Source organism: Papilio machaon, chromosome 27 (assembly GCF_912999745.1).
Source record: "Papilio machaon chromosome 27, ilPapMach1.1, whole genome shotgun sequence".
NCBI classification, from domain to species: Eukaryota; Metazoa; Arthropoda; class Insecta; order Lepidoptera; family Papilionidae; genus Papilio; species Papilio machaon.
In genome coordinates this window covers 1,739,008-1,754,903 of record NC_060012.1, presented here as the reverse complement: position 1 = coordinate 1,754,903, position 15,896 = coordinate 1,739,008, and the positions used below count along the sequence as shown (strand labels likewise).

The 15,896-nt window shown below is 31.7% G+C and overlaps 1 protein-coding gene across 1 annotated transcript; it reads right to left on the bottom strand.

Annotated features, from left to right (window-relative positions):
* Positions 1-1,177: 1,177 nt before the first annotated feature.
* Positions 1,178-14,128, bottom strand: LOC106708101 (poly(A) polymerase type 3). Its single transcript, XM_045684639.1, has 15 exons — positions 14,094-14,128; positions 13,034-13,285; positions 12,489-12,718; positions 11,875-11,982; positions 11,505-11,616; positions 11,251-11,409; positions 10,370-10,581; positions 7,339-7,459; positions 6,501-6,677; positions 5,767-5,874; positions 5,287-5,336; positions 4,652-4,813; positions 3,730-3,885; positions 2,045-2,363; positions 1,178-1,318 (listed from the first exon to the last, which is right to left on the bottom strand). Exons 2-14 carry the CDS (start codon positions 13,167-13,169, stop codon positions 2,193-2,195), a joined length of 1,902 nt encoding a protein of 633 aa, XP_045540595.1. The 5' UTR covers positions 13,170-13,285; positions 14,094-14,128; the 3' UTR covers positions 1,178-1,318; positions 2,045-2,192.
* Between the last annotated feature and the right edge of the window lie 1,768 nt (positions 14,129-15,896).

The window sequence follows — 15,896 nt, the reverse complement described above, 5'->3', positions numbered from 1 at the left end:
CAAATAGACTATACAGCTGTAATAATGAATTAGAAAATCCATCTTGTATTATATGAATTAATGTAAAATTAATTTGTCCTACATTATATCGGGGGCACATCTGTGCCCCATCAAGGTGATCACGGGCAAGCCATTTTATATTAACATTTAATGGACAAGTCTTAATTTTTGTACAGCTTATTTGAACTTTTATTTCATAAGATTGATAGAAATCTTCAAAGAGATAGCAATTAAATAAAGCAGTATTTGAAGTGAAATGTATCCGAGAGTAATTATTGCCGAAATACGCGAAACTAATTTATTAATATATAAACAATTATTTTTAGAACTTGTTAATTATTCAATAAGATTAATATATATGTATTATTTTGTGACGGTTATCGTATAATGCAGAGAGTGGAAATCTTATTAACTTATGATATTGTGAATACATACTATTAAGAGAAGTTAATGGCATCAAAAATTATTACATTACAATTTGATATGGATTGTATTTGCAAGAAAACATGTCGTTATCTGTGTGTTATTTATACATTGCCCAGTTGGTTTTTTGCTTTGGTTGATGAGGTATTAAGAATCAGCAATATCTTTGATCCAACATCGGAGACCAAGATGATGCACAATTTAAAAAAAAATTAGATGTAGGACAGATGGATGGTATTATACAAGATGGCAATATGTAGATTCCAATAATCAAGCATTTGTATTAAGAAATTATTGTTATCTGTTTCTACAAAGATAATAAGAGTGAAAATAATGTTTTCATACAAGTATTTCAACTGTATAAACCCACAGTTACACAACCTGCCTTTATCCCTACGAAGTCAGCACAGTATGTACTACTTCTACGTTTTACTTTATATTTAGGGATCACATAAGTTGACATATTGAATGTAAAAACCGCGAGCCATTTAGTTACTATCAGAGTATGTTCAAGGCAATATAATATAACTAAGAATCAGAAGAAATACATCCATATGATATTCATGTAATATTTTCAAATGTATCAAATATTAATGTAAGCTATTACATAAATTTAAAACTATAAAAAGGCAAACTGTCACAATAGTACAGTTTTATCAATTTGTACTAATCAACCATTTCCAGGGTGGGCAATTTATATTTGTACAATTTAGTTAAAAAAAAATCATGTATCGTCATAAATAATAAAATGAAATAATCAAAAAGACTTACAAAATAAACGGGGTTAAAAAAAAATACACATTCAATAATTTCCCTGTAAAGGTATATTAATATCGTCCTAAATGTTAAGTGAACGAAACTTACTTGACGCCGCATTATTCCTTGCGTTGACAACCTGCAATAAAGGTAAAAAAAAAAAAACAGGACCATCGACAGTCTAAATATAAAATACACTTATATAATCTATGTATATAATTTTTTTTTCAATTTTTCTCGAATTATTCTAACTATGATAGACTTACGTAAGAATGTTGCTTCACGCGACATCTGGTGGTGATTAGGATAAGTTAAAAATATAAAAATTTTCCTTTATCACCTCCATTTATTTCACCGTATCCTAAATTGGAATCTTGAGATGCTAGTCAAATGATGCAATCTATTTTTCATATTAAAAATGCACAAAATTTTATAACTTGAACCATTGTTAAATTTCAATATATATAATAATTATAATTCCATAATTAATCACGAGTTTTTTGGATATAAAATTTTTGATGTGAAACATCTATAGGCTCACTTGTAAACCGAATTGTTGGCGTGGCGACGCTTGCCGTGGCGACGGGTCGTCACGCTACACTAAGGTATACATATATATATTTTTTTTATTTTAATAATATTATCTTTTATGCATATTACTTGTACACATACGATGTTTCACATCTGCCAGGCGTCCCATGACGGCTTTTTTATTTTCTTGTATAATTATAGTTGTTTAAAAAAAGTCATAATAATGTGCATCACTAATATAAAAAAAGGTTCAAGATTGAATTAATTAATATCTTTCAATCTTCAATAACGAGCGAACAAGACCAACACTCAAAACCTAAGTCATACGACTTACCAACATCCGCAAAGGTAATCCAATGCACCAACTTGCTTATACTTAAATCACAATTCACATTCACTTAGTCACATTAAGCACGTTTCACTTTGTTTTTCTTGACGTTACTGGTTCCGTATATAAACCGATTACGCCATTGTTCGTACTGCTACGTACATACAATGCTGTTAGATGTTGATGCCGGTTCGGACATCTGTTTGTCCGTCTTACGTTGTTCTTCAGCTGTCTGTGTCTGCGACGTCCCATTCTGGATATTGACCTCGTACATATTCGATGAGTTTGAATCTTCATTATAGGATAATAGGCTCACTTCCTCAGTCTGGGAATAAAAAGATAAAAATTTATTTCTGATATATTTTTATTAAGGAACATATATGTTTATAGTAAACTAAACTATAAACTGCTACACACAGAGCAGGTTAATGGTTATTTAAACAAGCATTTAATATAAATTTCTCATAGTAGCCCTTAGTAGTGGTAAAACAGCTTCTAAAGATCTTTACATTTGATATCTTTCACTTAAACTATCAAATAATCTTTAGTTACCATTAAACTTCTCTGAGTGTGAAAGCTATTAATGTTTCACAGAATATAAATTGTCGTCGCAAACGCTAAAGGAACTGCAGATACAATGCCGGCTTATAATTTAGGACCCTAAGTTTCATCTTGATAGTAAGAGAGTAACTTTCAAGACAACTAGTACCGATCTACATCTAGATATATAACATATATCTACATACATAGTTAACTATGTATAAAACTACCCTTGATGGCGTAGCATCTTAGCTTTCGGCTTGCTGACAACCCGGGCCGTATATTACGATGTCATCTGCGGACAAACAATTCGCCTGACAAATTTAGCCTGCTCTATACAAAAAATACTTTGCATAATGGCGTAGTTTCTATTTGACATTTCGTCTTTAAAAGTAAACGTCGACTTGAGTGAGATACATTGCGGAATTTGATTTTTTTTTATCCGGCTTAAGAGGACCAATAAGTGGCTAGCTATAATTAAGAGTGTCAGTAGTGTGAAATACTACAGATATACAAAAACACTTTATTTTACATACAAAGTTCTCTGTGAACAATATATGGTAACACCTTCCGACAAATTATTCTAAAAAAAAATTTTTTTTTTCTTAAGATAGTTGTTAAATTATTTATTAAACAAAGAATTAAAAAATGGACAATACATTTTTTTTTTATTTAAAAATCTTTTAAATAGCGTATAAAAACTGACAGAAGACAGTCAACTCTTGGCATTAGCGCCACCTAAATAAAGCTTTCAGTTTATCTTCCCATTAGACTGAAATAGTAGTTAAGTTGTTTAGACACCAGTCCTTATTGTTTAATATGAACTATGTATATATCGCCACTTTACAAGTACAACGTGTTTTTTTTTTAAACCACAACTTTTGAGGAGAGCAATTTTTAACATTTAATTGTTGATAAATTCTAAAATATTGATAATTTTACCCTCGGAAAATAATAAAATTGTTGCGGTAATTAATGTGTAAAATTAATTTATCACCGCTTAAATGTTTGAAATTGCTCTCCTGTATAGTTGTGGTTTTAAAAATGTTACGTTGTTCTTGTAAAGAGGCGATATATATGTGTGTATGATGTTTATTGTCTAATATGAACCATGTATGTGTGTGTATGTATGTTGTATGTGACCAACTCACGCTGCTTTCTGAGAGGCGGCGAGTGCGCTTGTGCGGTGCGGCTGCAGGCGGTGCGGGTTCCGGTGGGCGCCGCTTTGCACCAGATATCGTACGTTCGCGTTTCAACAACGATGGCGATAGGTACTGATGTAGTTGTTTACGACGGACGTGACGAGCCTTTTTTTAATAATTATTAAAAAAAAATAATTTAATTAAAATTACTATAACAATTGGTAATATAAATTACAAGTCATAAAAGTAAAAGCTATTAAATCTTGTGATAACAGAATCACAAATAAAGAAATTGTTAATACAAAATGAGCACACAATTAATATACATATACATTTATTGGAACGAAGTTCCTTATCGCGCGTTGTGAAAGGGGGCTAGACGTAAAAAATTCTTACGAAAAGTTGTCACGACACTTTTTGCTATATCACCATGGCAACGACGTGACAATATATAACGAAAATTCATAGAAATAAAATGTACTTCTTGTGAAGACTTAAGTTTTTTATTCATAGTACAAACATTGGTTCCTTCACTAATTAATAGAAAGGAACATCGTTCCATCCGGGTGTCCCTTGACATCTCTCAAGTTTTTTTTTTGTCAAATAATTCTTCTAAGCAGAGATTTCTGAATAAGCCATGATTTTAATCTATTTTTAAATGACGCGAGAACGGAAAAATAATTAAAAGTTTCATTAAAAACGAAATGTTTTTTTTAAATGGTTTTTGAATTAAAACTACTAATGGCTTTAAAAAAAATTCTAGTAAATGATTGACCGAAGGTGTAAAAGTTTGAATACCTTGTAAATTTAGAAATATTAAAGGTAGATAAATATTTAACACAAATCAGTATATTGCATGGTAATTTTTTTCTATATTACAAAAGAAGGTGACAGAAAGACAAACAAACATTAAAACATATATTCCACTGACCTCAATAGACATGCCGTCTCTCAGCATATTAGTGTTCTCGGCCTGATAGTGTACCGCTTTAGTGAATGATGATATATCATACGTCAGGTCCACATTCACATTGGTCTTCTCAAACACAAGTCCGATGAACCACATGGAGCAGTGGTTGGCTATTACTTCACCCTGGTAACAGGTTCGATTATGAAAAAAAAAATATTTAACACATTCAATGGTACTTTGATTTTCACATATAAACTTGAATACTCCGGAGGAATCGGTGATAATATAAAATATATTTTATGTTCTATCCATTATTTTATTATTAATAGCGGTTGCTCTGGACTTCTTTAGTGAAGAATTTAAAAAAAAATGCCCGAGTTCACCAGCTACCTTCTCGTCAAAGTCCCGTCATAATCGGACCACTCAGACACTCCGATTTTATTCATATGAACCGACTAGCTGTCGCCCGCAACTCTATCCGCGCGGAATTAAAAAAAAAACTTAATAAGTAGCCTATGTGTTCTTCCAGACTATGTTCTACAACTGTGCTAAATTTCATCAAGATCGGTTTAGTCGGAGATAACTTCAAACAAACATCCATCCATCCATCTAAACATTCACATTTATAATATTAGTATATATTACTAAAAACTTACCAATTCATTCTTTTTGACTTCAGGCGCTGGATCCGTGGGCAATGGCGCACCTGGAAATTATATTTTGTTTGATTTTTTCATTAACAATTTATAACTTTAGAACTTTTTACATTGCATCTTAATAAGTTTCAAGCTAAATATAACATTTTTAAAATAGTTCAAATAAAAAAATGCTACGAATTAAAAAATCATAAGTAGCTTATGTACTATTGCAAATGTCAATATTTCTGGTTTTTTCTTTTATTCAGATATGTCCAGTGTTTCTAAAGTTACATGTTAACAAACATATATATAGACTAGCTTTTGCCCGCGACTTTGTCTACGCTAAATAAAAAAAAACTTAATAAGTAGCCTATTCGTTCTTCCAGATTATGTTCTACATCTATGCCAAATTTTATCAAGATCTGTTCAGCCGTTCCGGAGATATCTTCAAACAAACATCCATCCATTTAAACATTCGAATTTATAAGATTTACTTACCAGGAGGTAAGGCTAGTGGCTGTCCGTTGTTAGTGTTGAGAGGCACAGAGTTATAGCACTCCGGGTTAACATGTGCTATAGTTATGTGTTGATTTCTCTCAAGTGTAGCTGAAATAATAAAATTTTATATGCTTTAGTTATCATTAATTTCCAACAAAACATTACAATCACCAGTTTTAGTATCCCTAATATTAAATTAAATAACCCGACTAAGGCTCTAGGGCAGTGATTATCAAACTTATTTCTTTCACCGCCCCCTTTGAAAATCAATTATATTTCGGAGCCCCCTAATTTTTATTCAGCCCTAAAACTTAAAAACCACAATTTCATTACTTTAATAAATTTCAATGCCCCCCAGTTTTTGGGCCCCTTATCGCCCCCTCCTAGGTTTCAAACGCCCCCAAGGGGGCGTTATCGCCCACTTTGGGAAACACTGCTCTAAGGGATCAAAAATAGATTATTATGGCTGCATTAAAAAAACATTTTTAAATTTGTTATTCAAAGTAAATAAACAATAATGTCATATATAATACTTTTTTCATTTTGAAATATTCTCGAAAATGTGAATTTAGAGATGTACATACATAAAAACAAACTAACATAAGCACAAATATCATTACTCATGTAAGTTGGATAAAAATACATTGAAATCTTTTTTTTTTAATATTGCTTTTTGTATTGGTATTTGTATGAGTGTTTCGGCAGTGGAATAATTTAAAACTGTATATACTCACTAATAAGATGTCTTATTCGACTCTCAATGAGGCCACACCATTGTAACTGATCGACGGGACTGGCTGAAGATGCTAACAGTACAATGAAGTGTTTGTAGCGAGAGAAAAAGTTTGGAGCCTCAAAGAGACGTTCCCATCCACATTTGCTTAGCATTATCTCATCTGTTATAGCTAGACCTGGAGAATATGATAAATGCAATTTAAAATAACAGCATCATTGATAGTCAGTCATTAAAGTCACTTAATTTGAAATCACTATAATATGTCACATTTTTACTAGAAAAGATGTATTTCGTGGAAATAATGTGTTTAAAATAATGAATTACAATTGTGTATTTATGAAAAATTTATGTTAAAAAAACGAAAAAATTTTTAGTATGAAAGCTTCTTGAATCTTTTTTTGTTAAAAAATTTTCAACATGACTTGTTATTTTAATTACTATAATTTTTTGAAATAAATGATAAAAAAGACCTCTTTTCTTTATTATTTACTAGCTTTTACCCGCGACTCCGTCCGCGCGGAATAAAAAATAGAAAACGGGGTAAAAATTATCCTATGTCCGTTTCCTAGTTCTAAGCTACCTGCCCACCAATTTTCAGTTAAATCGATTCAGCCGTTCTTGAGTTATAAATGGTGTAACTAACACGACTTTCTTTTATATATATAGATTATGTTAATACTTTTTGATGATTAATTTTTCTATTTCATTTTCCTTGATAAAGTGACAAAATTTAAATTAATTAATTTTAGAGAGTTTTACGTTGTTTCTTTTATTTATCAGAAACGCTGATACGTTTTATTTGAAAATTCTGATAAGTAAATATATAAATCTCTTACCAAGTCTGAATTCCTCCATGATAACAGTTCTCGTTGACGCTGAGACGTTAAACGTAGAGTTCTGTTGTGGATATGCCGGTGTAATGATTGGCATCAAGTGAAAACGGTCCGATACATTCACCTACAATATAATTAATACTTTAACAATACAAATATAAAAGGAAATCCACAATATCTATCTACCACTATACCATCATGAACAACTTGCCCTTATCCCTATGGAGGTTCGGCACAGTATGTACTTCACCTCTATACATCTCTATCAGCCGTCTCATACAATCCATCCATACTTACTTTGGTCTTCCTCTAACTTTATAGCCTACATTCAATCTCATTATTTTTTTGTTCCTATGATCATCATCCCTCCGCATAACATGTCCAAACCACGCTAACCTTATGCTCTTCAATTTCTCAATAACACATTCTTAACTTTATCTTTTCTTGTCTACTTCTAATAGTCTAAGATCCCGCTGCAGGATTGGTGTGCTCATCGACTTTTTGTTTAAAACCAAATTTTTATGTCTATTTATAGTTAAGAGAATATATATTTACTAGGGTGCCTATCAAAATTTGGCCGCCATTATTTTTTTAAAAATTATTTTTAATTGATTTTTGGTAAAAAATTTCGTTTATTTATTTTTTAAATAAAATAACGTCTACATAACGGTAATTAATATCAAGATTCTAAAAAATCACGGTTGCCGTTGCGCACCTGGCCGCACCTCTTTGCAGCCAGGTGGAAACAGGTATGATTTCGATAAATTTATACGTTTATAACCTATTTTTATTAATTATATGTCAAATTAAAGCTAATTTTTTTCTATTAATTATCATATAAAGTTGCTTAATTAAATCTGGCCGCAAATAAGGGTTACTGGCTGTTAAAGATAATAAATATTTAAGGTAGAGTGAAAGAGAGTTAGCGCGTAACATCATTTGTCCTTTTTGGAGTTCGTAATAAACAACGTTTTATATTTACATTGTTATTTTATTTGTGCATCTAAAAATTATTATATTAATTAACGTAAAATAGAATTGATAAAGATGAAGTCGTGTTTTTTGTGTAACGAAAAAAGCAATGTACTTGACTTTAATAATATCTCATTCCAAAAGTGCTCGCTAATGTTATTGTTTCGTCGTAAAAAAAAATATAAATATTATTTACAATTGACTCTACTAATGATTTTGGATATCATTCAGAGTGTCTAAAAAAATTGTGGTTCTGAAGCAAAAAGATAAACAAGAATTTGAAGATTTTTGCAAAACACAAACCGTAAGTAAAAGTTGAATTGAATTTAAGAATAATATAGGTTATAGTTGCAATATAAATGACACAGTTCTAACTTTGAGGTTTTTTTGTTAATTTTTTTTTTAATTTCTTATTTTTATAAAAATGAATTACTGCATTTATCAAAAAATTAACAATTTAAAAAAATATAATTAATACATTTTTTAAATAATTATTTATTTAAAAAATTGATTAATGTCCTTTTTTCAAAATGTAATTAATAATATGTAATAAATAATTCCTAACTAGACCGTCGATATATCAAATCAATATTAATTTTTTGTTGCAATTTTTAAATTTGTCATTTTGAAAAAAATTACATATTTTTTGGAGTATTTATTATAAGTCGTCTCTATTACTCCCCGGTGGTTGAGAACACTAACGTTCGACGCATGCGAAATGGCTTAAAAGCGTCGCACAGCCGGCAATCACTGTCCTCGTCTGACAAATGATGTTACGCGCTAACTCTCTTTCACTCTACCTTAAATATTTATTATCTTGAACAGCCAGTAACCCTTATTTGCGGCCAGATTTAATTAAGCAACTTTATATGATAATTAATAGAAAAAAATTAGCTTTAATTTGACATATAATTAATAAAAATAGGTTATAAACGTATAAATTTATCGAAATCATACCTGTTTACACCTGGCTGCAAAGAGGTGCGGCCAGGTGCGCAACGGCAACCGTGATTTTTTAGAATCTTGATATTAATTACCGTTATGTAGACGTTATTTTATTTAAAAAATAAATAAACGAAATTTTTTACCAAAAATCAATTAAAAATATTTTTTAAAAAAATAATGGCGGCCAAATTTTGATAGGCACCCTAGTAAATATATATTCTCTTAACTATAAATAGACATAAAAATTTGGTTTTAAACAAAAAGTCGATGAGCACACCAATCCTGCAGCGGGATCTTAGACTATAATTATTTAATGATATGATATTTTAAAGAGAAAATATTTTAATTATAATTATTTGTAGAGGAATTATTGTTATAAACAAATACTGTAACAATTTCAAAATTCTTTTGCTATTAGATAGCTATTAGTTATAGCTATTACATTATCACTGATATACATGCTTTATTTTTTAGGTGAATTGTTTTATTTCCACGCGGAAGAACACGCGAGCAAAAGCTAGTTATTTATCCACAGTATTAAAGATAGGATAACAAAAATTAAATTTGTGACATTTGAAATTAATGAAATCATTTTAGTTTAATTAAGAATACAGTTCATTAATCGTTATCACTTATTGTAGACTAGCTTTTACCCGCGACTTCGTCCGCGCGGAATAAAAAAAATGTACACAAGATAGAAAAGTTCCTATGTCCGTCTCCTAGTTCTAAGCTACCTCCACATCAATTTTCAGCTAAATCAGTTCGACCGATCTTGAGTTATAAATAGTGTAACTAACACCACTTTCTTTTATATTTATAGATTAGCAGCCTTAAAAATAAATTTCAAGCTTCTACCTGTAAAAATGACGATAACTCCATACAAACTTTCACCCCCACTTTCAACCCCTTACAACCCTTTTTTCGCTTAAAAAGGTAGCCTATGTCCTTCCTCAGGCTCTAGACTATCTGTGTACCAAATTTCATTCAAATCGGTTCAGTAGTTTTGACGTGAAAGCGAGACAGAAAGATAGAGTTACTTTTGCATTTATAATATTAGTAAGGAAGTAAGGATTGTAGATTAATCCTAATAAATAAATAATTAATATTCCTTACTCACCCTAGGATCCCAGACAGGGAAACCTAGATTCACAGCGTCCGGTTGCTTCAACAAGACTGGTTGCGGCCACTTCCATTGACTGAAGACTAAGAAGAACTTGTGTACCAATGTTGCGGGCAATGCATTCGGGTACAATTGACATGTCCTTGCTACTAACATAGCCCAGGACACACCGCCTAGGTAGCCTAGTGTGTTAGAGTATATTCCGTGACCTGGTGAGTAATAATATATTAAAAATGTGAAAATAATAACAAGAGCAGCTGTGCACAAAAAACAAATAAAATGTGGGAAGACAGAAGAAAAGATGTATCAATGATGTAATAAAGACTTCAGTAACAAGTTGGATTAATTTGGCCAATGACAGGGTAAGGTGGAAAAGTATGGAGAAGACTTTTACCCAATAAGGAGCCACATAACAAAGAAAAAGATAAAATATTTAGTTTATATTGATTTACATTTGCATTATTCAGTGGAAAATCTTACTAATATTATAAATGTGAATGTCTAGATGGATGGATGGATGTTTGTTTGAAAGTATCTCCGGAACGGCTAAACACATTTTGATGAAATTTGGCAGACAGGTTTATCAGTCCTGACTACAGACTGACTTTCACTTGTGAAACATACTTGTATATGCAGGAAAAACATTATAGAGTCAATCAGGTGAAGAACACTTTGGAGAGGACTTTTTATTCAGTTTAGACTAATACGCAACCATTCATAATGTAAAATGTAGAAACATATAATTCTTTAAATTTCAATAAATACTGTTCGTGAAGAGGTAATATTTTGGTATTGACAAAAATTTAAATAAAAGATGGATTATATTCTTTGTTTACAGTATTAATAGATTTGATTTAACACTATGTAAGAATACTAACGTTTAGCCCATAATTTGATAGCTCGTAGAGTCAATCTGAAGTTGTTTATATTTGGCACTAGACGTAATATTTCGTCAGTGACGCGGCAACCGTTAAGAGACCTAACGCATTTCTGATCTAGGTTCTTTAGCAGCATATCATCTCGTAGATCAAACGAATCTGTAAAATTTAAATGTAAAAATTAGTATTTTTAAATTATTTATACTTTAAATGAATTTTTTTTTTGCCATCTACTGTTAAAAAGTTAATTTTACCTGGTATCTCTTTCAAGGCAAGTCTAGCGAACAATAAATCAATTTCTATTCCATCAAAGTTCATCTTAATAACTGGTACAAATGCATCTTCAACTGCTCTCAAATCTTTGACCTGCGATAAAATAATACAACTTTCTAGTTCTATACAATATACATCCTGCTCAAAATCTAGAGTGGATCGAGTTCATGAATTTCCATTCCAACACAACTCACCCATAACCCAGAGGAGTAGGCAAAGACTTCCACTTGGCACAGTCCTGGCACACATCTTAATCTAACATACTTTAGTTGCTTTCTCTAAATTTATTATGCATTAAAATATTTTTACATAGAATTTTTCTCAATAAATAATCATTTAAAAATACTATACCTGTGGTTGTGTCTTTAATAATTCATAAAATGACTGGAAGTAGTCAGTCCTATCAATATGACGAGGGGCCACACACAACGCGTCGATATCCGCCCCTCTGTGATGTACCTACAAATATAACAATATCATTATCATCAGCTCACTATACGTCCCCATCGAGGGGCTTGGAACCTACCCTAACTTAGAGGTGACTAGGCTGTACTCAATAACATATAGATTTATATGAAAAATACCAACACCACAGTAAGTTTTCTAAACTAGTTAACTACCAGATTCATAGTTATTAAGGATCCTAAATATAGATCTTTCATACAAAATTTACACTAAGCAGGAACAATTAACTACAACTTCCTTTATGCCTCATTTGAAATTAACATATAAATGATGTAAACAGATCAAGGTCAAATTCATACAATATACTATTTCAGGTTTTCTATATACAAATTTTATATAATGAATAACTAGTAAAATTTGAGTATTTTTATAAAAATTCCAACTTCACAGTAAAAAAGTTGCATTTGAACCCAAGACCTTGCAATAGGATGTTCATATTTTTAACTGTTAGGCTATTGGCATTTCAATAAAAGGTATTAAGTTTAAAACATGGTTCTCACCCCAAGTCTATAAGATCCGAATGTGTAAATATTCCCGCCAACTGTATCCGCAACACTGGGAGGCATATTCTTCCTCAATGATTCGTCACGTATCCATTGTCTGACAAGCCGATGTAATGAACCCAATACTTCCATGCGGTGATGCATTTCTGCCTCAGATTCAAATACACCAAATGGCACAAGCGATTCTTTTAAATCATTTGTCTTTTCAATGTCAATCGGTTTAGGGCCTGGAAAGATTCAAACTTTAGGTTATAATAAGCTGTGAACGCATATCTCCAAAGATGGGTCTATGAATGGAGATATGCACCGTCCCTTCATCACTTTGTTCCATTAACACCTAAAATTGTGTTCTGTGCTTAATCTTGTGAGAAAGTCCGAGTTGCCGTAATATGTAGATGGCAGCTCAATTGGTAAGTATATTTTAACAACTTAATATTAAAGTTGAGATTAATTACTATGAAATAAGCTGAAATAAATTTAACAATTCAAAAACAATTTCTTCTTTTAATTAATAGTGGACCAAAAATAATGTATTCACGAACCTGCCATAGATATAGCAGAAGTCATTCCCAATGTCTTCAAATTCTGTTGGTTCTGATGCTCATTGGTCTTTGTAGCATTTGATTGGTAAGGTGTGTTGGTGTGTGAATATTGAGATTGTGGCCACATCTTGGACATTTTAATCTATTTCAGATAATTCTCAAATGATACAAAATATTCTTATACTAATGGTGGGGTATTTTTAGCTATCATTAATTAAATGCTCTCCTATTTGTAACTGTTGGTGAAACAATCTGAAAAGAAAACAAAATTTTATATAATAAAATACGAGAACAACAACATGTATATAGAAGTTAGGGAGAAAATACAAGATGTCATTTTCTTTGTGTTAAAAATTAATTCATGGAAATAAAAATAGCTCAATAAAATATTTGGATGTATTTTACAAATTTTAATTTACCTGATAAAATTTTGCAATTATGTTTATTTTGAAATGGAGGTTATAACTTAACTTCGCAATTAGGAAGCCACAACATTTTGTATATTTTTTTTTTATTGCAAAACATTGCTATAACGTGTGAAGTCTAAAATATTTCACCGAATTTGACTTTAATATATTAAGAAGATGAAAAAATACAATAAAACATAAACGCAAAACAATGATGACTGCAATAATAAACATGATAGCAAATAAGACTACGACTACGCGTCAAGTTCACAAGTTCATTCACCTCCAACTTGTTTTACATTGAAGTATTTTATTTAAAACACATTTATAAAAAGTACTTTCATAGTTTACTCAAGAAAAATATCGACGTTCGTGAAGTATATAACGGTGGCATTGCGTCGTAAGAACGTTTATTTTATTGTTCTGTAATCACTCAGTTAAGGTCACCGCTAAGTCTCTGTCGGAAAATTATAAATTGAAATTGTATTTTACCATATTTACTGCACAACTATAAAAGTAATATAAAAGTAAGCAAATTATTCAGTAAATGACACGATTATGAAAACGCACAAAAAGCTCACGTTGCGCCCACCTACATTACGTTAGCAATTTCTCAAGTACAATAACACGAAGTGAAATATACTTTGACTTACCACTTAACTTATTAATATGTCGCTCTTTGCTATGCATCACACATATCTTTATTACAATGCAAAACAAAATATTGAAATAAACATTTATTCGTACAAGCACACAACAGTCGCCAACAACAAGGCAGCCATTTTTGATTTTTTTGATAAATGGCAACCAGTGTTTTAGCAATAAAAAAATTAATTCAAATTAATGCTTACATTAAATCATTATTTAATCCTGTTTTAATGTAGCACTTAAAATAAAAAGGAAATTTATTCAGGAAATAAATTACATTTTAAATATACATTTTTGGGCATGCCGTAGACAAATCGAATTTAGATCGATCATACGAAGATGGTCTACATCTTCTAAAACAACTTATCATATTTGTCGTCTTTTTCTGTTTTCCCGGCCTTCTTATCGGTCCTAATTAACTTTATACAAGCCCAAATTATCAATCATTCATTAAATAATTAAAAAAGTGTTTAAAGACCTAAATTATTGACGCTAAATCTTTTATTTTGCTATTTTTGCTATTCTTACCATCATCTTCTAAATCAATTATTAAAATTTAACGTAGGAACCGGAATTAAGCACAGATAACTTTTTCGTGCTTTAACTGACCTTAACCTTAGATTTTTTATGCTTTCAATAAAAATGCCTTTTCATTTGAGTTTAATGGAATCTTAAACGCATTTGAAAACCAAACTGTTATGATTGCGTTCATTTTAAATAACGTTACTTTGCGCATGTGCTATTGGCAGATCTTCTATGACGTATCTACGACGTTTAACAAAACTCTGTTGAAGTTAGCCACATACTACTATCTCATTTCACACAGTATCAAAAGAAAGGGATTGATAGAGAGCCGGTTGATGTTTTCGTGTCAGCCTTGTGCCCATTTACGAGGAGTAGGGAAAATCCGCCATCTTGAGAGTGAATTCAAGAATATACGGACTTTTAGCTGAATTAAGTTAATATATTTAGTAAATTTATTATTAAATTGACGAACAATCAACCGATAAAAGGTTTTATAATATTTTTACGGGCTGTTCGCGTTAGAGAAATCGTGTTACGCGTCGGCATTTATCTGAAACGCCGAATTCTTTCGTAGTGTTTATGTGACAGGAGACGACACTGTAAGCTTTCTAATAGTTTTTTGCGTGTCTATTTCCGTTTTCCATCTCGACGATCGTTAGCATTAACGTGAAAGTGAAATAGGTATGCCTATAGTATCCTAACTTTTCGATTAGGTCTTCGCTATGTATTTTTATGGTCGAAAATGCGGTTAGATGGGCGTTGTTGTTCGGCGATCGGTTAAGTTGATTCGGAGGCATCGTAGCCGAGCTGGTGAAGGCCTGGGCCGAGGGGGCTGGCTTAGTGGGCGGCGGCCGCAGAGGATGCGAGCAGTGAGGGTGTACTAGCGAGGTGATAAGTGCTTGAACTGGTGTGACGATGTCGACGACTATGCGGCCAACCCTTCAGACGGTGCCGGAGTCGCTGCCGGCTGACCATGTGACCTCACCGTCGCCGGCGCCCGCGGTCGCGGCTGCGGCCACCGCGCCCTCTCAGCCGAGGCACCCTCGCCCTATGTTTAAGGTAAGTGACTTCTTCCATTCATGGTTTCTTGGTCTTTACACACTGAATTCGTTGTATCTGAGTTTTTATCAAGAAGTAAACAAAAAAATTACACAAAGAACGAATAGAAGTATATATTTAATGATTAAATATTTTTTAAAAGACCTCTAAATACATTCTTGACATAAGTTTTACCTAAAATTCTAGTTAGGTTTGTATCAGTCTAGTATTATTTTTGACTTAAA

Bases quoted from the DNA above. Each gene is read 5' to 3' on its own strand.
- LOC106708101 (XM_045684639.1), bottom strand. From the start codon at position 13,169: ATGTCCAAGATGTGGCCACAATCTCAATATTCACACACCAACACACCT. The intron at 11,983-12,488 runs GTGAGAACCATG...TTATATTTGTAG, and splicing joins TCGGATCTTATAGACTTGGG to GTACATCACAGAGGGGCGGA. The intron at 5,875-6,500 runs GTGAGTATATAC...TTATTATTTCAG, and splicing joins TCGAATAAGACATCTTATTA to CTACACTTGAGAGAAATCAA.